Below are 22,801 nucleotides of genomic sequence, written 5' to 3' on the forward strand. Positions count from 1 at the left end.
TTTGATCACTTTTTCACTTCTCTTGGGGTTCCTCTCCAAACTCTCCAGATTTCTTTCTCCAACATGCACCAATATGCTGGCTCTCCCAGGAAGAAGCCTCTACCCCTACCTCTTCCTCTGATTGGTCAGTTCCTCCTGGAACGTCCACTTGAAGAAAGGCATCCATGTTTATTCCATCACTCCTCTCTTTGACTCTGGTCCTGATTCTCCAGACCTTTCTCCACCCTGCAAAGGTACCTTATGTATTAATTTCCCACATTAGATTATAAGTTTGATGAGGGTATGATCTTTTTTTGTATTTTTATTCTCAGCGCTTAGTGCAGTACCTGGCATATAGTAAGTGCTTAATAAATGCTTGCTGATATAGTAACCACTTAATAAATACATTTTCATTGACTAGATAGGTATGCCCCTCTCAGACTCTGGCAGGGTTATAGGTTGTAAGGTGTAAGGACAGAGACCATGAAGCACTTGGGAGGTGTTCATCTTCACTCAAGATCTGGTTTCCCAGATATTCCTCTGCATAAGGCCCATAAGAGAAACTCTGAGCTTAAAAAACCCAGAAAACCTTGAACCCCAGAGCTGTTTGGTGATTAACTGGCAGAAGATTTAGGAAATGTGCTAGATGGTTACCATAAGTTAGACAAAAGAGGATCTTAAATTTTTTGAGTTAAGGACCCCTCTGGCAGATTGGTGAAGTAAATAAACCCCTTCTCAGAATGTTTTTAATGCATAAAATACATAGGGTTACAAAGGAAAACAATTGTGGTAAAATATAGTTATCATTTTAAAAATTATGTTTAATACATTTTTAATACATTCTCATCCCCAGGTTAAGAACCCCTGGATTCGAGTGATGTCTCTCACTGGGAAGAATGGGGAGACCCAGCCTTGAACCGGAAAGAGCTGTCAAAGTAGAGGAAAGGCTATATACCTCTGTTTTGTCATTTACTTCCTAGGAAATGGAGAAGAACCTCAGAGTCCAACCAAGGAAGCAGAACTAGTGGGCCTTCTACCAATGTTAGGCTAAATTTTTCTACCTTTTTTTAAAAGGGCACCAGGTGATCCAGAAGCTGGAAGCCCCAAAGATCACAGCTGCTTTCAATGAGTAAGCCCAGAGAGCAGAGGAACAAGCTAGATAATAGGAGAGCATCTGTGAAGCAACCCAGATGAGCAATTCATCCAGCCTTGATGCTGTATCTGTGAGGAGCTAACCTAGCCTAGCAACCCACCCTAGCCACCATCTAGCACAGAAAACACACCCAATGGGAAACTTTGTGAGGTCAGTTCAAGAGACAGAAAAAGACATTATGCCGTTGGAGTTCACAGAGACGGAGAATATCGAAGGCCTACATTTCCAGAGTTGTGAGCTGCCCTGGCTACATGTACTACCTATATCTGTCCCTCATTATCATTGTACTTAATTTTGTACCCGCTCTCCTCTATGGATACTATGGGAAAGTGTGCTCTAAATTTATAGGAGGGATATTTTATATTACTCTTGCTATGCTATTTGAGTAGAATGCCTTTGATAAGAACTAAATATTAATAGGAAACACACTAGTGGGGGCTCAGAAGCTACAGTGTTAGGAATGCAGCCACTCAGGAAAACTACCCTAGAAAGTAAGGTCATAGCTGCCTCTGATGAATCTCATCTGTCAAATAAAAACAAACAGGAGTGAACCCAGAGATGGTGTGCCCTCTTGAGCGTACTCTCTCACACACACACATCCCTCCTTTATCTCTCTGATCACTGTTTTATGAGCCAGTGCTGCCTCAGATTCCCATCCTCCTCCAGAATGTTTTCAAATGAACTTGTACTGAGTAAGGAACATAGAGAAAAAATGGGAGAAACAACCACATATCCTAAATAGGGCAAGGCAAGAAATGGAGAAATTCCAGGCCAAAGCCAGGGGTGTGCCAAGAGCCAGTATGGGACACAGCCCAGGAGAGTTCAGGCTAAAAACAGGTGCACGAACACTAATGCAAGTTAGTACACAAGACGCCTAAGGGAAGGAGAGGAGTAACTAACAGCAAACTATCCTCATGTCTGTAATAGCAGTGCATAAAACTAGAATACAATTAAGTGCTGGACTGTGCAGGAACTGGGAGGGAAATCCAAGGGGTGGGAAGGGAAGGGAAACGGAGCTCACTTGAAAGAGAGCACTAACTATTGCCTTGCTAAAGGTTTCCTCTGTACTTTCATGAGTTTAACAAACCTGTTCTATCATCAATATTTTTGTTTTCCTCAGTGCTTGCCAAGTCTTTACAGGCCCTTTGATTCATGAGCCAGATTTTCATAATGCTAAGAGGTGACCCTGAGTGCGTGCAAAACAAGACAGAGAGAATATCAGAGAGAAGTGTCCAGGATTAAAGCCAGCTGATTTTTCCCAAGTTAGGGTCTGACACTTGTGCTACCTTTGTATTCAGGAAGGACAAAAAAAGAAAGAACATTTTGATCAGGAGGCAGGTCAGCCTCATACCAAAAATGTGACATATGTAGACAGCCTGATGACTAAGCAGTCTCCACCCCCCACCCCCAAAGTATTAAAAGTATAAGATCAAAGGCTAGTGTTTTCATCTACTTTGTTTTTCTAGCCTGTATCTTCTATGTGGAGTTAATACAAAAAGACATGGACACAGAAAGACAGAGACAAGAACTACAATGGATGAGAAAGTGTGGTGAGGTTTTGATTCGGAGGTTTTACCATTGGAGGAATTAGCCATACCAATGAAATCATGGATCCATCAAAGTAAGCTTTTTATCGACTGTTAAAAGCTATCCAAGTCTGTGTAAGGTATTTTGCCATCCTCTTTGCATCTTCCGCTGATAATTTATCAGTGTCTCATAAACATTTACTGAATAAATGGGTAGAAACAGATGCTCTATGGTTACAAATGCTGTAACACCATAACTGCCAAATAATCAAAATGTCAGGTAACCCACAGAATCACAGGATAACAGATTTAGAACTAGAAGACCTTGGACATCAATGAAGAGAACTGATCCAGTATGGCACAGAGGGAAGAGTGCTAGATTTAAAATCAAAAATCAACATTTATTAAGTGTCTACTACATGCCAAGCCCTAGCACAGAAAAGAAGAAAGACAGAAGACTTGAGTTTGAATGCTAAATCTGACCTTTCCTTGCTGTGTGACTCTTGCCACATCACTTAAACTCTGTGTAACTCAGTTTCCTTACTGATAAGATGAGGAGGTTGAACTAGATGACCTATAATGTATCTTCCAGATTTAAAGGTATTACTCCGTCAGCTGCATAATATTACCATCGATAGCACAGTAAGTGGCAGAAAAGAGATAATGCTAGAAATGTATAATCAAAGGAGTTAGGACAGCTATGTGGTAAGAACCAGTCCAAATATTGAAACAGTACTGACAAAATGTTAAAAGACCTAGAAAATGGCCTCAAACCTATCAGTTGTATCCTTTATGGAGCATTCATAGGCACAGTAGCACATGCCTCTCTAATCCTTCCTACTGGGGAGGCCAAAGCTTGGTAGAATTCTGAGCTGCAGTAGGCTAAGCCAATGTTTCCCACACTAAGTCTAAAATAAATTTAGTGAGCTCCAGGGAGCAGTGGGCCACCAGGATATCTAAAGAAGGGCAAGTTGGCCCGGGTAGGAAAACCAGCATAGGTTAAAGCTCCCATGCTGATCAATAATAAGATTCAGCCTGTGAGTGGCCACTGTACTTCCAGCCTATGTGAGATAAAAAAAAAGAATTATGGGAGGATATGGATGAGAACCGTAGAAGATGAGATGTTGTCGGAGTGCCATATGGACCATATTAGAAATTATACCTGAATTTATGAGATCATTGATTCACTACCTAAGCAACACACATTTATTCAGCACTTACATATGCTAGGATCAGTATTAGAAACTGAGACTTAAGAAATGACAACTCTTCCTATTTGGTTAATTTCAACTGTTTATATCATTCCCTACCTTTAATTAGCTTACAATTATTCTCATTTGAAATTACTTTGTATCTATCTTGCATTAACTTCCATGTGTTCAAAGTGTCTCCTCCCAAGAGGATCAAAGCTGTGAGAAGACAGGAAATGTTGTCAATTTTGTCTATTGCTCCAGCACATAGAACAGTGCCTGGCATAGTTACTCAGTAGTTTTCAGTCACGTCCAACTCTTTGTGACCCCATTTGGGGTTTTCTTGGCAAAGATACTGGAGTGGTTGCTATTTCCTTCTCCAGGTCATTTTACAGAGGAAGAAACTGAGGCAAACAGGGTTAAGTGACTTGCTCAGGGTTACAAAGCTAGTAAGTGTCTGAGGCCACATTTGAACTCAAGAAGATGAGGTTTCCTGATTCCAAGGCCAGTGCTCTATCCATTGTGCCACCTAGCTGACCCTGCCTGGCATAGAGTAGGTATTTAATAAAAGTGCAAATGCATACATACTTTGGCTGGTACACAACGAAAAAAGAGCTGGCAAGACTGATTACGAAAGCATTAGAGGAGGAGCTCCAGCTGACCAAAAGAAGAAAGTTCATATGACCAATTCGGAGGTCATCTGGTCCAACCCCTCTCATTTTACAGATGATGAGACTGTGATGCTGACAAGTTACATCAAGTTAAAGTAACAGAGGGTACATAAATTTTCTTTCTTTGATTATGGCTGCCTTCAAGTGTGTTTTAAATGATGTACTCAACACTTGATACCAAAAATCAGGAGTTGTTTCTTAAAGGGCTATATTTTCATGTTGTTAAGATGGTCAATTTACATGCTTAGTCATTTATCCATTTTTAACTGCGTGCAGAAGGCTTCAGGCAATGATTTAAAAAAAACAAAAAAACACAACCATACAGAGTCTTGAACCAGAAAAATAGAAAGGCCCCATGAGGGTAACAGTTTCTTAAAAAAAAAAAGAATGAAAGAAAGCAGGAAAGAAAAAGAAAAAAAAAGACAAAAAGTACCAATTACAGACAGCTAGATATCTCAAGCTCACAAAATCTTTGGCTATTAACTCTCTTCCGGTATACCTCTTTAGCCTTCATACTGCCAACATCCCCTCCTTACCCTCAAAAAAATTATTCATTGTCATGTTAAAATTTTAATGTGAATAATGTCATTAAAGCTTTCCAACCAGGAATCAGCAAGGTTTTGAAATTTTTCAACAGTAAAATACTACAAAAAAAAATAACATAATAGTGAGGTAGAAAGAGAAGCCAGCCACTTAGGGAAGCATCTGGAATTCCTGTTTCTTAAGAATTTAGCTTAAAAACTACTTAAAATGAAAACTCAAGAGAAACTATCAAGCTACTGGATCTAAACCAAAATAGAATGTGTTCTATCAAGGACATCTTTGTTTATAAAGAAAAAGAAAAATGGGTAACAGATGAACCACTATCAATGCAATGACCAATCGTAACTCCCAAGGACTAATGATGAAACATACCTCTCTTCTCCTAGCAGAGAAGAGATTGGCTACAGGTGCCAAATGATGAATGTGCTATAAATATAAGGTATAGTCCATGTATCTTTTACCTAAAGTCTTTTGTTACAAGTGAGAAGAATGTTACAAGCTGGAAGGATGGTACTATATTGGGAAATATTAGTAATGTTTGTATCTTCTTAAAAACATCAACATTTCTAAAAAAGAATACTTCTTTCAAATCCTATGAAGTCTTAATATGCTGAAACTTGATCCACAATTAAAATATCTAAACAATTTTAAAATGTTACTTACATAATTTACCTGTTTATGAATTTAAAAGATTGGTTAATTGGCCCCCCAGATATACTCTGGCAAAGCTAAAACTAAGCAAATCAACCCACCATCAAAATTCTACTGATCAATCAGGAAATACTGCATAATGGTGAGAAAACTCATTTTGAAATTCTGTAACATAATCCTGGCTCTATATTCTTACATCTATTTGAGTTACTACTGGTGGTTATGGGTTGAATGAAAGTAGATACACTCTCAAAGAGGGGTTTGCAATGTCAACAAGACTCCTTTCCCTGCTCCTTCTCCTCACCCCTCTTTCCATTAAAAAGTAAATGGCTAAAATGCCTTCAGCCACACAATCAGATTAAGCCTTTTAGCTCTAATAATTTAATGATCAGACTCCACACAGTTGACTCAGAAATGATTCCCACAGTAGTCTTCTCTTGTCTATTCCTCTTTTGGGGATGTTCAGTGCTCAATATATCCAATGATTTACTCTCTTCTTGAGAAAATTAATCACAAATACATAGTTAGGAGGCTCCTACCATTCTTTAGTCTTTCATTTCTTAACCCAGAACTATATTTTTCCAATATATTTTACATGCATAAAAAAGTATGAGCCAGAAAATACAACATTAGTAAAGGAGGCATATCAGACAAACAGTGAAATCAGGACATAAGAGATGAACAACCCAAGTTCCATACTGGAATCCATAACATTACCCCCCCCCCAAAAGCCTCCAATATGTTGGGTAGGTCCTCTACAGAAGACTCATGAAAGGAGAAAGGCAAGAATCTCATCACAGGATGACAAAGTACTGATGATGGCAATCTGTAGAGTTTGAGAAAGCATCTACATTTCACCAAACTAATGAAGTATAGAAATTTTTAGCACATGAAAGAGGTGTATTTTTAACACCTATTAGTCATGAACTGAAAATTTATTAACTCATCAGGCTCAACTGTATAATGATGCTAAAGGTCCCTAATGAAGCCAGCAGTCAACACATTCACAAGTATATTGTATTTCTACTACTTCTAAATTATTAGCCTATTTTATTCATTTATTTGGTGTTTTATGTGGTGACATGTATCACAACAAATTCAAAAAGATTATGCTGTAATATACTCAAGCTTACATGATTAAGGAAGCTTTTGGGAAGACTGCAACCTTGAAACTATGAGGAAGCCCCAAGATTATTTATATATAAGTGTTTTAGAAGCATACATGTATTTCTGCATATTAGAAGTTGAAGGGAGGATGGAAAAGACTATTACATACAAGCTTTACAAAGTAAAATGAACATTTCCTCTCCAGTCACCCTCCCTCCCACCCCCAACCCCCAAAACCTCACAACCAAACACTTGAAATTGAGGTCATCATAGCACATAAACGTTACATTTAAGAAAAGAAATACAATATTTATCATTAAACCAATTTAACATTATACTCCTCAACAAAGTTAAAGAGCATAAACAAACAAAAAACACTCAATTTACTGGTGTGTGTGTGTGTATGTGTTTTGGTCCGGATTAATCGTTTCATTGATAGATGAGAAACACCCTCCCACAATGCAGATCAGCAACCCCATCTCTAAAGAGCTGACTGGGGGCTCTTTAAGAGCCTTTAAGAGGTTTAATGACAATGATCCCCAGGCAGAGTCAAGACTTAAAAGCAGGTCTACCTGACCCCCTATCCAACACAGCATGCATGCGCTAAAAAATATATCTCTAATAATAACATTATCTTTTCTAAGAAGTGTGACAGTGAAAAGAGGGCTGGGCCTTGGAGTCAGAAAGACCCCTATTCATGTCCTGCCTCTAACATATACATACTACCTCGGTACCAATGACCAGTCACAATCTCTTTCAACCTCAGTTTCTTTACCTGTAAAAATGGGGATAATACCTACTGCACAATATTGTTGTGAGTCTCAGGTAACAACAACAATATTACTAATACTAATATATACTAACATAGTAACATAAATATTAATATATTCTAATATCAATACTGAAAAAGCTTTTAACCATGATTGTGGGTCCTGGGTCTGTTTTACTTTCCTTAATTATCAAACAATTACATAGGTTCACAGAAAGGGACTTTAGTGGCCATCTAGTCTAACATGAAAGGAATCCTATCTCAAAAAGTCTCAACAACTGGTTATCCAGCCTCTGGCTTGAAGCCCTCCATAGGGGGAAAAAACCCATGACTCTCTAAAATGGGAAGTTGGATTTTATGATCTCTAAACTCCTCTGCAGGTCTAAATTCTATGATCTCATTTTTTCAGTTGGGTTAAGAAACAATCAACAAGTATTTATTAAGTGCCCAGCACGGCACTATGCTAGGTGCTACTGACACAAAGAAAATAACAAAATCCCTCAAGGATGATACATTCTATAGAAAGGCAGGGGTGATAAGGACAGATATGCATGTAAATATACACATTACAAATACAAGATGCCATCAGAGTGGAGGCACTAGCAGTTCGGTGTTGGATAAGGAAAGGCCTTATATAGCAGGGCCAGGGGACATCAGAGATAGCATTTTCTGACCATGTAACCATAATCCCAGGATCCATATCCAGCTTAATCCCAACATCCCTTAAAGTAAACAAAAGTAAAATATACAACACAGAGGGAGATGCTGCCAGTTGTCAGCAAGGTCTTCCAACTGCATCACATATAAACATCATCTTGGAATGGAAAACATGTCAAAAAATGAAAACAATCTAGCATTTTAAATCAAAAACTTTGATACAGAGTTCCTTGAAGCAACTTGCCCAAGATCCCATGGTTGAACGGGATGGTCAAGACTGGCACTCGTGTTTTTTGGATTCCCAGACCACAAGCTGCCTCCTAAGTACTATGGTTTCACCCAACTCCTTTGTCCTCACTACTCAACAGCATAAATAGGACAATGAAACACTACATAATCATAATCATAATCAAAGTATTTTCCTGAAGATGTATACTCTTGAGAAAATCAACTCTATTCCTAAACTTGAAGAATTCATTAATTGGCTTATTTCTCAATAATCTTTCCATAGGACCATCATTCGTGGGTCAGAAAAAGTAGCAGCAAATCACACCCAATGTGTGATATGGCAAGTTCTGTCAGGGACACTTAGCACCTTGGGTTACAGAAGCCATGATCCATATCAACCTCTTAGCTTGGTGTTTGAAGTCCTCCACAATGTGACTCCAACCTACCTTTTTGGCTCTAATTCTTAGTATTCCCCTTTAATCAGTGTACTTTCCAAATTTGTCTAGCAGCTGCTCCCCAATCTTAAAGTGACATATTCTGCCTTTTTGCATTTGCACAAACTATGCCCTATAAGATTAGAATGTACTCTCTCTTCATCCTTCCCTCTCAGAACACTTATCTTCCTTTAAACCTTAACTCATGGGTCACTCCTCCAAGAAGCTTCCTTTCCAGTTGTTAGTAGCATCTCTTCCCATTCTTGTCTATGTACTTATCCATGTACAAGTATATCCTCTCAGTAGAAAGCAAGTTCTTTGAGGGCAAGGAACTTTTTTCCATTTTATTCTTTGTAACCTCAATGCCTGACATACAGTGTAGGCTTAATAAATCAATAAATGAATGAATGAATGTTTGCTGAATTAAATTCATCCTCAAGAGCCCTGCAAACTTGTCAAGCATCATGAAGAACATTAGGAATAATATAGACACTGCCCACTCCATTGGTTTTCCTACTTGACCATCACTCAATTATCTGTACTCATGAAGAGACACAGATAAGGAAAATTCACCAGTATAATAGGCTTCATTAAACTCACTAGTTTCAACCTTCTTATATGGAAGGGGAGTAGGAAAAACTAAAAGCATTATAGGTTGAAGAAATAGTACAAACAGAGGTACTTCTCTTGGGAAGACCCAAGGCATATTTGGGGAAAGAATCAGTTTGATTGTAAAGTTCAAGCAGTGAAGTACGAGTGATAAGACTAGAAATGCCAGTTGCAACTGAATGGTGGCAGGACAGAGAGAAGGGAGACAGTTTTGTTTTAGACATGTCAAAATTGAGATGATGAGAGGAAATTTAGGTGAGATATATGTCAAGCAGATAATTAGAAAAGTGAAAAGTCAGCACCGAAGGTATAAATTTTGAAAGCATCTATATAGAGAAGACAATTTAAGCTATAGGAATGAATTAAGTCAATATACCACCTACTATATATCATCTACCAGTGAAAAGATCACCAGGGAAAGTAATCAAGTGAAGAAAAAAGGGGAATCAATCACAGAATCTTTGGGAAATACCTACATTTAGGGTAAGAGAAAAAGAGTCAGCAAAGGTGACAGAGAAGGAAAGAGAGAAGAAGAGAACCAGCATAAAGCAATGTCATCATAGAATCATGCTGAAAAATCAAATTCCTCTCTGAGTGCACCTTGAAAAGATACCTCATTACCCATAGGAAAGAGATCAAGAATTGATGACAACCCAGGCGATAGTGGAGACAAAGGATAATAAATACAGAGTGAGGCACGAGGACAAATGAGGAAGAACCCTATGAGGAAAGGACAGTCACAAGGATAACAGTTGCAGGAACAGACCAGTGGGAGCTTGGATATGCAGGAATTTTTCCCTGAACTTTTCCCCTTGGTGATCTAATCAGACCTATGCATTAGGAAGATTACTTTGGCAACAGTGCAAAAGAGAGGCTGGAGAAAGGAGATCAGTTAGGATATTATCTCAATTGTCTACATGCTTGGGGCCTAGACTAGCAGGGTAACAGTGGGAGCAAGGAGAAAGAGCACCCCAGCAGCTAAAGTGAGTGGGTGGGACAGAAAGAAATTAATCAAAGGACAGAGAAAGAGTGCAAAGGAAGCTAAACTAGATTTATTAAATTCACCCAAAGATGGTACTAAGCACCAATGAAAATCAAACAAAATATTAACAGCACAAGCATGCAGAAGGCCAAAGATACATCCCACAGAGCTCTGAAAGAAAAACACAAAACTAGAGAAACAGGAAAATAGGACAACAATGAAAATTTGAGTTGTTTTTACGGGCAACTGGGGTGCAACCAAGCAGTCCTCAAAACCTCACTTACTTGTTTGATGATGAGTTATATAAGACTTGTAAACTTGTGACACATAAATAACTATTTAAAATTAAAAGAATACATGAGGATCAAAGAAAACATCAGAAAGGGTTCTGCAAACTTTAAGCTTTACTACAAATGCAAAGTAAGCAAGGACCTGAAATAAACCATCAATGCCCTGAATAACTTTAAGCTTGCTACCCAGGTTTCAAAATAATGTCATCATGGACACCAAGAAAGATGTCTTTCACGGATCAGTCTCAAAGGGTGACTGATCCCCTGTATTCCCACATCTGAAGTAAGGGAGAGGGAGAGAAAAGTCAGAAGGTCCCAGTTATATCTGAATAGAGAAGTCATGAAGTATACAGCTCCAGAAACCACTCCTTTCATCATATGACAGATCAGAAGTTACGGTAGTAATTACTAATAAATAATAATGATAATTATTATCATTATTATTATGAAACCACTCATCCCTGCTAAAGTCTTCATCTAATGCTCAGAGGTGACCCTGGGATCTCCAAGGCTGTGCCAGCATGACACAAGTTTTGCCAAGTCCTGCACAAGCTGGAAAGTCCTTTAGTACAAGCCTGGCAACAGACATTGTGTCTGTCATCTGAGGAACTAACGTACTAAGTTTGGAGAAGCTCAGGAACAGAAGACTGGCCACTAGATGATTAATATTTTGGCCAAAGCAACTCCTGAAACTATCTCCTGAGGACTACAGGGTTTGAGATGTGCTTTTTTTTTTTTTTTAATTTTAACTAATGTATTTATTTTTGAGTTTTCAACAATCACTTCCATAAGCTTTTGAGTTCTAAATTTTCTTCTCTTCTCTTCCTACCTCCCTCCAAGACGAGGTGCAATCTGATATAGGCTTTACATATAGATTCCTATTAAACATATTTTCACATCAATCATATTGTAAAGAAGAATTAGAACCAATAGGAGGAATCACAAGAAAGAAGAAACAAAAGAAAAAAAAAGGGCAAATAGTATGCTTTGATCTGCATTCAAACTCCATAGTTCTTCCTCTGGATTTTTCCACCATGACACTTTTGGAGATGTCTTAGATCCCTGCAATGCTGAGAGGAGCTAAGTTTATCAAAGTTAGTCATGTGATATGCTTTGATGGAAGGAATTCCCATTGCAATAATAATCATTTTTAAAAAGAACCACGGCTTTTCTCATGCATCGAAAAAGAATAAACTCCCATTTAGATGACACTTGGTTTAGGGTGTTTTCTTAACAACTCTAGGACAGAGGTAGAGCCAGCAACATCAGCCTTATTTCAGTTACTTGATTTGCCTAAAGTTACACAGCTAATATGTGCCAGAGATGAGACTCAACTCAAGGACTTGACTTGAAGGCCTATGGTCTCTCCATGATACTACTCTTGCCTGAAGCCAGTAGATGAGTCAAAAGGGAAGAAGGAAGGTGAAGGAAGAGATAAAGGGAGCTGAGCTGGAGGTGTATATGGAAGTTTGAGAAATGGAGTTTTAAGTAACTGAAGAAGGTATGGAAGAGACTGGTTACAACATCACAGATTTAGAACTGCTAGGGATCTCAGAGGCCATTAAGCCCAACCCCTTTATATTAAACATGAGGAAACTGAGGCTCAGAAAGGTTAAGTGACTTTCTTAGGGTTATACCGCTAGTAAATGTCTAAGTTAGAATTTGAACCCAGATCTTCCTGACACCAGATCCTACTTGAGCTACTTCTACAACACATTGCCAACCAAGTACATAATTAAAGAATACAGGTGTGATCTTTTTTTTTTTTTTTGGTTAAGCTTCTACTGCTGGGCCTATTTAAAGATTAGTTGTCATTTCTTTCTACAATAACATCTCACTTTAGCCAGAGTTCACTTGTGCTGTAACTATCTTTTTCACGAGGGAGAACCAGGAAGCAAACCAAAAAGAAAAAAAAAAGAAAAAAAAAGTCCCTAAGTAGCCAAAAGAGAGATCATACACAAAAATCCATGAATTCATGGCTTTTTCTCCTAGTAGAACCCCATAAGCCCTAAATCACAGTCCACTTTCTCTCATATTTGGCACAATTCTAACAAGGACGGATGCACAATTTCCACTTGTATGGCAAACTGAAGAGAAGTGAAGAGCCAAGAAGAAAGCAAATGAATTAATACTATTCTCCATAGGTCACTGCCAACACAAATTACAATGGAAGAGAGACACTCTAAATAACACGTTCAATAAGAGCCCGAAGGCTTTTTAGGGGTGGTCTAGCAGCCTTCTCCACTTCCATGACTTCCAAAGCCATCACCAAACATTACACATGCAACAGAAAATTGATCATGAGTATCCTGAGATGTCTACAAAGGGTTAAATTATATTCGATGTCTCTTACTTAAAAAGGAGGAGAGGGGGGAATATATCTATATACAAAAATATATATGTATGTATGTATCTGTGTGTGTGTGTACACACCCATATATCCCTACAAATGTTTGTTCCCACTGTTGCTGCTTAAAGGGTTAAGTTCAGTTATCTGGAAAATTCAGTTGTACAGAAAACTTATTCCTAGGACAAAGGAAATATCATTGTACCTGCATTCATGTTAATTGAGCACAAAAAATGATTCCTTCCTTATTCAGGGAATTGAGGGGAATATATATTACATATACATATAAAATATATATATATATAATACATTTAAACATTCTTTACTTATGGTTTAAGAATCTGTATACTCCTCAAAAGTCTCCACCAATTTGGGGAAAGATAATGAGAAACTTAAGAGTGGTTGAAAAAAATTGAGGAGAATAATTATAGATGAGAATGTTCTGAAGGACCAAAGATTAAAAGCTCTGAGGGAATGGAGGGAATCTGGAACTCACTGATCTATATTTAAGTCAACAAAATCTCCAAACCTGAAAAACTACATAAAAGCAAAAGACTTTAATGAGCAGAAAGACTAGACTATCTGTAATCCAATTTTAAAAGAAAAAAAAAAGTCTTTTACTATATCCATAATAGCCATTTGACCTTCACCCTGCTCAGTGCTACTACCAATATTTACCACTGATCATAAATACATTTTTAAAATATTTATGTTTTAAGATAGTCTTTAAAAAATTCCTCATCTCCAATTATCACTTTCTATGCTTATGACTCCCAAATCCGTAGATCATCTCTCATTTCCAACTTCCTGCAAGTCAACTCCACCACATTATTCTCCCATCACCTCATACCCATCATATTCTAAACTGAATTCATCATCCTTCCTTCAAAAGCAGGTTCTTCTCCTAACTTCCCTAGTCTAGTTAGCCGTGCCTCTATTTGCTTGGTTTCCTGGGTCTTTTGAAGACATCTTTGACCCTCTTTTCTCTCCACAATCAAACAGAAAGCCCTTTTGAGCCTTCTTTCACAATGTTGCTCTCCTCTGTCCTGTTTCCTACTCCTACTGCCAACTCTCTTAACAGCTTCATCAAATTCCAAAAAACTCAAATGAACTCCCTGTGCCTCAAGTTTCCCTCCAGTCCATTGTGATATGTTGCCAGGTTCACATCCCTAAAATACTGCTTTCATCATATCATTCCTCTCCTCAAACACTTTCCCACTGCCAAACAGGACAAAGTCAAAATGCCTTAAGTTGACATTCAAAGCCCTCCAATGATCTGGCCCTTCCAGTCTTATCTCCTATTACTCCCCTAAGCAAACCTTTCCTCTGTTACACTCAAAAAGATCTTATCTACTCATGAATCTCTCCAAACCCGCCCCCCAAATCTGTTTCCAAGGTCTGTCAGTTTCACCTCTGCAGCATCTCTCAAAGATGGCCCCCTTCTTTTTTTCTGGCACTGCTACCCCTCTGGTGCAGGCCCTCATCATCTCATTACCAGACTATTGCAACAGCCTGTTGCCTGCCTCGGCTCTTCTCTCCTCAATCTATCCTCCATTCAGCAGATAAAGTGATTTTCCTAAAGGGCAGGCCTGATCACGTCAACCCCTCTACTCAAACTCCAGTGGTTCCCTATCATCTCCTGGACCAAATACAAAATCCTCTCACCCTCCTTATCTTTTTTCAAGGCCCCACTCCAACTCCACCTCCTCCACAAAAAATTTTCCCTGACCAGCCCAGCAGAACTGAACCCTCCCTCTTCTTTGGATTCCAACAAAACTTCCTGTGCGTACCTCTCATCTGGCATTAATCCAAGCCACCTTATATGGCAGGGTGGTTTTTGTTGGCATGTTTATGTTTTTCTAACACGTCATTTTCCCCAGTTTTAAATCTCTAAGCTACTAGAGGGCAACCACTATACCTCAGACTTTATTCCACACAGCATCTGGCAGGCACTGAAATATTTTATGATCTATACCACCACCCTATTGCCTTTGCATCTATCAAGAATCCTAGGTGTTGGCTCTTAAGTTCACAATAAAAAGAAAAAAAAGAATCCTAGGGTATCCTTCCTTCATCAGAAAATGACCTTGAAACTTCATTTAGTTCACCTTTCTGCTTTAAGGGGAAGCATCGCTGTCTACACAGTGCAAAAAGGGGTGGATTTGGAATCAGAAGACCTAGCCTCTGAACAATGCCAACTGTTACCTGTGCGACTTTGGCCAGATCACTTAACTACTCTGAGAGGAGTCTGACCAGACAGCCTTAAGGTCTCTTACTACCAGTGTGTTTTTAAGCCTCTGGCTTTCAGTTTGCTCATCTGTAAAATGAGGGCACTGGCCTTATGACCTCTAAATCATCTCTCATCGTCCTTTAGACTTCCAAAAATATGGCTGGCTACCTTTTGTTAAAAGTTTCTTTAAAGAAAGAGAATTAACCATCTCCTTTAGTTGCATGCCCTTCATCTTTTGAACCTTATCTTTCCTGAACCCAGGCCTGTTTTATAACCTACAAACTAAGCCTCAATTGACTGAGTACCTGCACTATGTACAGCACAACGCCAAGCTATTTGGCAGTCATGGAAAAGGGGGGGGAGGTGAAGAAAAAAGGCAATAACAATTCAGAAATCACTAGTATTACAATGATACCAGTTCTGGAAAGACCCTCTTGCTTCTCTTTCCTCAAGTTTTTCTTTTCTGACCTGCCTTCTTACGCAATCAAATTCAATGCTTACTGTACAATGGGTGAGTGGCTGCCCTGGCCTTCGGGCTCCTCAACACTGCGGCCTTCCTGACTTGTCTTTTTTTTCCTGACTAGCTTCCAAGTTGCTGGCTCTGCAGTTGCCAAACTCAGCAGTACACACAAGCTAAGGTAGAACAGATAGGGCTAATTCCCACCCCACACCCAACTCTAGCAGACAGAATTTCATTAATTTGTATTGAAAAAGAAAAAAAATCAACTGAAAAAATGTGTGACAGGGAAAGAAGTAAAGAACTATATTCTGTATTTCTAGAGAAAGACCCAAGCCCCAAAACCTCGATGTAACTGAATTAGACAGACTTCCCCAATTACATCTAGGTTCCCTCCAGGAACATACCTAGATGACATGCGGACTGATGTGGTATAACTGAACCATATTTCTGGTACCCAAGCAGTAGTCTGCCAAGACCATCAAAAATGAGCCTAGGTGGCACTAAGGACTATCTTACTTGAGCATTGCATCAGACCTGGAATTCACTCTTGAAGTTTCTGCCTCAGTGTCACTGGGGTCTAGATCCCAGTTCAAATAATAGTTTACAAAAATCTCAGGGGTAATTAGACTAGGAAAACCCTGAATGACTGACTGGCGCAGTTCTTTCCTATTAGGTACTGATAGAGATTTAGACAATTGGACCCCAAGGCTTCCAAAAACTGCCCTTTAAGTGGATCATATGTTGCCGTTTATATAATCCTGTAGCAAACTGAGCAGGCACAGCCAATGTGTGGCGAACTTATGAAAAATTCATGCCTGGGGATGGCCCTTACTTTTAAACTCACAATTTGTATGATTTTGTTTCAAGAGCTTCAACAATTCATGAATCCATTTAAGGAACCAATGGCCTTGACACCCTCATCCAATTGCCATGTTCTACTCATCACTGACTACTCCAAGGAAACAAAAAAATTAGGAATTTAGGACTATATATTTGGCACCTAGTTCCCCAAAGCTAAATAATCTGTGACAAACTTCTTTGGATGGACATTCCAAATAAGATAGGAGGTATCCTTTCAAACCACACTAACAGTTAAAATTCCAGCATTTTCGTTTTTTTTTAAAAAACAAAGAATAATGCTACTACCCTTGCTAAAACCCCAGAAGTTTCTAGTTAATATGGCAGGTGGCACTCTCCTCCCCTAGCGACTGACTAGTCATTCAGTAACTCCTATGACAAGAAAACTACATAGTCCATGCAGAAACAGAACCCATGGCCTAAAGATCCATAAAGAAAAGTGGTCTACAGAGATAACAATGGACTAAAGTCACGTAAATACATTAACGGGTCCCTTCCCACCGCCCCAAACACACACAGCTTCTCACAAATGTCACGGAATGGGAAAATGCAGGTGGTTTTAAGGACGCTCTGCAGTTAACCCGTAAAAGGATCAAAGCAGGCCTCAGGCTGTGAGATGCACAAGCAAAGGCCCAAGGGAGGGATTGGGGTAGCAGAGAGCTATGAGGCCGGAAGGGGTAGGGGTGGGGAGAAATGGGGTTGGTCCACCACACTGGGCAGAGTAAGAAACGATTACCTGAAGTTCACACCAGGCCACTTCCACCCAGGTCTCGGTGTCCAGCCCCTTGTAGACTGTCTTGAAAGAGCCCCGACCCAGCTCAATATCAAATTTGAGGAACCTGCCATCTGGGGACGTCGCCACCGCTTTCAAGTCGTCTTCATCGTCTTCCTCCTCCTCGGGCTCCTCTTTTTTGGTGGACCCCGGTTCAGACTTCACCTCTGCCGGGGCCGCAGAGGCCGCCACCGTGACGGCCTCCTTCTTCTCCACATCCTGGCCACTCTGCGCAGCCGAAGAGGCTACTGCACTTGCAGCGGCCGCTCCATCCCCCCGGCTGCCGGGGCCTGGGCTCGCTTCTCGGGCAGCCTCGGGGACCGGGGCGCCTGCCGGTGGCTGTGGGGTCCCCGGGAGTTCAGGCGCCGCGCGCGCCCCTCCGCCCTTAGCCCGCTCTGCAATGAGCCGGCGCGTCTTGGAGAGCAGCAGGACCTTGCGCAGGGGCTGCGGGGGTTGTGGGGAAGGCTCGGGCTCCGGGGGCTCCAAACCGGGCAACTCCTCTTGATCCGAGTCCACCACGCTGCGCCGCAGGAAGCGCTGGTGCACTAGCTTGGGGTCCCTGACACACCGATTCGGAACTGCCCGGCTGCCCCTGGGCGCTGCTGCTGCTGCTGCTGCAGCCGCCACATTCATGCTGGGCTCCGGCATCTTCTCCGATTGGGGATGGGCATTGGGATCTGCTGCAGCCGAGGGCTCCTCACCGTCCGCGTTGCCGCCGCTGCCCCCCGGCTGAGCGTCACCGCTGGCCTCAGTCCGGGTTTCCATCAGCGTTCCGGGGTGGTCTCTCCTGGCGGCATCGCGGTCCATCTCTGTAGGGCGCAGAGAGGGAAAGCGTGAGAACGGAAGGGGGATGGGAGAACTTCCCAGCCCAGCCTGTCACCTGCGGCGGCGGCGGCGGCGGCGGCGGCGGCGGCGCGCTCTTTGACGCAGCCCCTTAGCGCCCGGGCGCAGGCAGGCAGGCTGCTCGCCGACCCTGGGGCGGCCGGGGAGGACGTCGAGACAGTACCCCCACACCCCAGCCCACTCCCACCCACGCTGTGGCCCCTCACCGGGAGCCTCCAGGGAGTCGCAGCCGCAGAGAGAGCTCCAGGAGCGGAGCACAGCCCAAGGAAAAAAGGGGTGGGGGAAGAGGGGGCGGGGGAGCTGGAGACACAAAGCTGAGCGCCCGCGTGCGGCGGGGGGCGCCGATGGAGCCCGGCCTAAGGGGAACGGGTCAGGGCAACCCAAAGGGGCAGCTCCCCCTTCCGGATGCGCCCCAAAGCCGGGGCTGGAGCCCAGGCCCCACGGGGGGGGGGCGGGGAGAGTGGCGGAGGTGCGTCCTCTTGGAGACAACGAGGCAGAGAGGCTGCGGCGACGGCCGGCCGGGCTCAAGGGCGGTTGCGGCGGCTGCGGGCGGCTCCACAAAGGAGGGCGGAGGGACTGACGGACGGAGGAGGGCGCTGGGGCCCGTGGGTGGGGAGGGGGCTGCAGCAAAACCCACACAAAGGCAGAGAGCTGGAGGAGAGGAGCTAAGAGGGAAGGAAGGAGAAAAGAACGGAGCGAAAGGGAGGGGAAGAGGAGGAGGGAGGGGTACTCACGAGCTGCGGTACTCACAGGGCGAGCGGGCGCCTTCCATCCTCACTGTCTGGCCGGAGGAGAGGGCAGCTGCGCCCCGCTTTTCTCTGCGGGTCCCGAGCTCCACTCGTCTCAGGTCTCCCAGCACCTGGGTTCTTCTCCCGTCGCCGCAGGTCTCTGGGTTCGTGGCGCTGCGCTACCCTGACCCCGCCCCGGGATTCTCCGAGTTCCCGCAGGAGACTGCGGACCTGCCTCTCGGCTCTCTCGCTCGCCTCCTGCCCCAGGTATCCCGAAGCGGAGGGGGCGGCGCGGGGCAGCGCGGAGCAGCGTGGGGCAGCTGCTGGTTAATGAGCGCACTGAACAGCTAGCTCCCCAGCAACCCGGCACGGCGGCGAGGGACGGGCCGCCGCTCGCCCCGCCCCACCTAGTGCGGGGAGGGGCAAGGGGGAGGAGCTTAGTCCCTTAGGCCACTTCTACTTCTGAGGGCCAGAAGAGGTCTTCTCCTGGGGTCAGAGCTCGGCCTCTCTCCACCCCTTCTGTTCGCAGTCCCCAACCAGAGCCTCTTATTCCTTGGCCACTTCTTGCGCTATGAATTGGGGCAACTGTCCAGCCGTGCTTTCTCCAATGTCACCTGAAGGGTGTCATGGAAACACATCGAATTAGCGATAGAGGGCCTGGATTAGTATCTTGGCTCTGACTGGCCACCCGTGTGACCTTGATCACTTAACTGAAGACTCAGCCTCCTTATCTGAAGGATGAGGGGATTGGATCTAATGATCTGCAAATTCTAAATCTATTTTACTAACAATTCCCCAGTGAGGCTGGACTGACCTAAGGACTAGAGAGTCTAGTCTCTGAGTACTCTTTGAGGCCTGGGTTCAAGTCCAATATATTGAAGTGTGACCCAGAGCTAATCACTCAACCTCCCAGTGCCTCAGGTAAATGTTTAAGATAAGAGCTAGCCTTTAAGTGCAGATTAGTGCCAGTGGAGGGATTTTCTACCTTTCTAGTTCTGCACTCTGAAGAATGCTCAGGTCCAGCTCTTCCCCCGCCCCCAACAAAAAAGACAATGGTGTTAGCACTGCTTTCCTCCTGTGCTCACTTTGAATTGTCTTTTTAAATCTTTACCTCTTCAAGGCTAGATTTCCATTGTAATTTTCTTTTTGGTCAGTAAACATATGTTCTATATTGGGGCTAAAAGAGAGACACATATACTGTAATTTTCCCCTGCCTGTCACCCCCACCTCCACCCCAGGGATGGACTTACCTTTAATGGTGGCCACACCTGGCAATTCACAGGCTCAGACAAAGCAGCCCCACCCTTCCTTGAAGCTGGCCTCCTTGGAATGCTGAGCTCAGGCCTCCCCAGCCCCATTCTCACCTGTTTAGGGAAGCAGTGGCAACTGAGATCATAGGATTCTATAATAGCTAGCGGTCATATAAGAGCTAGGGCAGCTAGGTGGCATTGTGGATAGAGAGCACCAGACCTGGAGTCAGGAAGACCTGAGTTCAAATCTGACCCCAGATACTTACTAGCTGTGTGACCCTGGGCAAGATTTGCCTCAGTTTCCTCATTTGCAAAATGTGCTGGAGAAGGAAATGGCAAATCACTCCAGTATCTTTGCCAAGAAAATCCCAAATGGGGTTGCCTAGAGTCGGCTGAGACTGAGCAACAAAAAGCATTCCTATAGCACCTTAAGTTTTGAAACACATTTTGTGTATGTTGTCTCAACAACCCTAGAGGTAAGTGCTATTATTATCTCCATTTTATAGATAAGAAAACAGGCCAGGAGAGATTTTTGCCTAAGGTCAGGTAACTAGTAAGTTAGGTGAGGTAGGTTTTAAAGGTCTGAGGTGGAATTTAAACTTAGATTCTCCCAAAATCCAGTGTTCTATTCACTCTACCATAGATGGTCATCTAACCCAGATCCCTAATTTACCAGAAGAGGTAACTGAGGCACTTTGAGACTAAGTGCCTTTCTCAAAGTTATGCCATGACTTAGTAGCAGAACTCCAGTTTGAGTTCAGATCCTCTGATTATAAGCCCTAGGTACTTCCCACTCTACCAGGTAGGTAAATTGTGGTGTAATGGGAGGAGTTCTGGATTTGCAAACTTCCAACTGTGCTATTAATTATGTGTGACCTTGGGTGAGCCATTTCTTGATTCTGATCCTCCAAATCCTCTTATGTATACTTAGGATGTTTATTCAGATAGGATCTTGACAACATTTTCACTCCAGCAGCCAATGGTTCTAGAATGGAACTCCATACTCTTCAAGGGAAAAAGTCTAGGCTGAATGAGTTGAAAGATCATCAGTGCCTTCCCAAAACAAGTAGTAGCCAGAGTTGGTATTCTGGGACACACCCATCTCAGGCCTATGTCTCTGGCCCCAGTCACCCTAGCTTTAATGGTGGGGGATTTTAGACTTGGTAGAAAGGGAATCCCATGAAGGAGATGGTTTAGGACAGGTGAACCTTTCTTAATTCCCCTGAAAATTTTACTTCTTCAAAGCCACCCTTGCCAATAGGATTAAGCTTTCTTTTCCTCCTTTTATTTCATGTAGATTGTAAGGTCCTTGAGAGTAGGGACTGTCTTTTACCTCTTTTTATATCCCCCCTAGTGCTTAGCCCAGTGCCCGACACATAGTAGGTGCTTAATAAATGTTTATTGGCCGATCAATATAGCCCTTATATATTTCATTCTAGATGATGTGAAAACTGAGGAAGTCTAAAAAGACAAGTAATCAAAAATGATTTGTATTTCACTTAAAAATGTTTTAAATTTATATTTGAAATATAATTATGACTGGTATTCAGGGAATTTGTAACAACACTTTGAAGTTTATAAAGAGTACTTTGAACTGAAAACAAAGGTATTAACAGAAACATAACTAGGTTGAAAGGCCTGGGATTTTGTCACAGAGCCTCCAAATCTAGAAGGCACTGACCGACACTAGCACTCCTGTAACTTAAAAACAACTAAGTTTAGCAAGAGTGGGTTAAAATAAGGAGCTACAAAACAGCAGAATTGTGGCCACAAAATCAGGTGACCAACAATCAGAGTGGTCTTGTGTCCTTGTGTCTCTTGACACCTTCACCATGGGAGCAGTCTCCTTTGATCCTTCCCTTTTCTCCCCAAATGAATTTCTGCAGGTACCAAAATCTCTTGTTAAAGATGTGAATTTTGTATCATTTCAGGAGGAGCTACAAATCTGTCCAGGCCTTTGTCCTGGGTTCTCTTCTCCTTATCTACTTTCTTTCTTGGTATCCTTATTGGCTCCTGAGGGTTTAATTATCATCTCTATGCATATTTTCCACATCTCTGTGTCCAGTCCTGGTTTCTCCTCTGAGCTTCACTCCCATATCACCAACTGTCTTTTAGAGATTTCAACTTGGGATTCAACATGTCTGAAAAAACTCGGTTTTTTCCCCCAAACCCTATCCTCTTGCAGACCTCTCTATTTCTGTTGAAGGCACCATCATCCTTTCCAGTATCTCAGTTTGGCAATCGGAGTTTGTTCTGGTTGCCTCACTGTCCCTCATCCCACCAATCCAATCAGTTGTCAAATCTTGTCATGTCTACCTTTACAACATCTTTTGTATTTAACCCCTTCTATTTAACCCCTACATGACTACCTCCATACTCCAGGTCCTCATCACCTAGATTATTGCAATAACTTCCTAATTGGTCTCCTTGCCTTAAGTCTCTCCCCACTCTAGTCCATCCTTTACACTGCTGCAAAAGTAACTTTCTTTAAGCACAGATTTGACTATGTGACTCTTCTACTGAA

The 22,801-nt window shown here is 42.3% G+C and overlaps 1 protein-coding gene across 12 annotated transcripts in view; it reads right to left on the minus strand.

The window, feature by feature from the left end:
• The window catches only part of WNK2 (WNK lysine deficient protein kinase 2), a 231,050-nt gene extending 211,770 nt beyond the window's left edge, over positions 1-19,280 (minus strand). For all 12 annotated transcript variants that reach the window (XM_027836981.1, XM_027836983.1, XM_027836982.1 and 9 more), the window contains exons 1-2: positions 19,050-19,280; positions 17,421-18,265 (exon numbers count right to left, since the gene is read on the minus strand). In XM_027836981.1, coding sequence (XP_027692782.1) covers positions 17,421-18,263 — 843 coding nt within the window. In that variant the 5' untranslated portion in view covers positions 18,264-18,265; positions 19,050-19,280. The remainder of the gene's footprint in view (positions 1-17,420; positions 18,266-19,049) is intronic.
• Between the last annotated feature and the right edge of the window lie 3,521 nt (positions 19,281-22,801).

Source organism: Vombatus ursinus, unplaced genomic scaffold, assembly GCF_900497805.2.
Source record: "Vombatus ursinus unplaced genomic scaffold, bare-nosed wombat genome assembly UNPS02014820.1, whole genome shotgun sequence".
NCBI classification, from domain to species: domain Eukaryota; kingdom Metazoa; phylum Chordata; class Mammalia; order Diprotodontia; family Vombatidae; genus Vombatus; species Vombatus ursinus.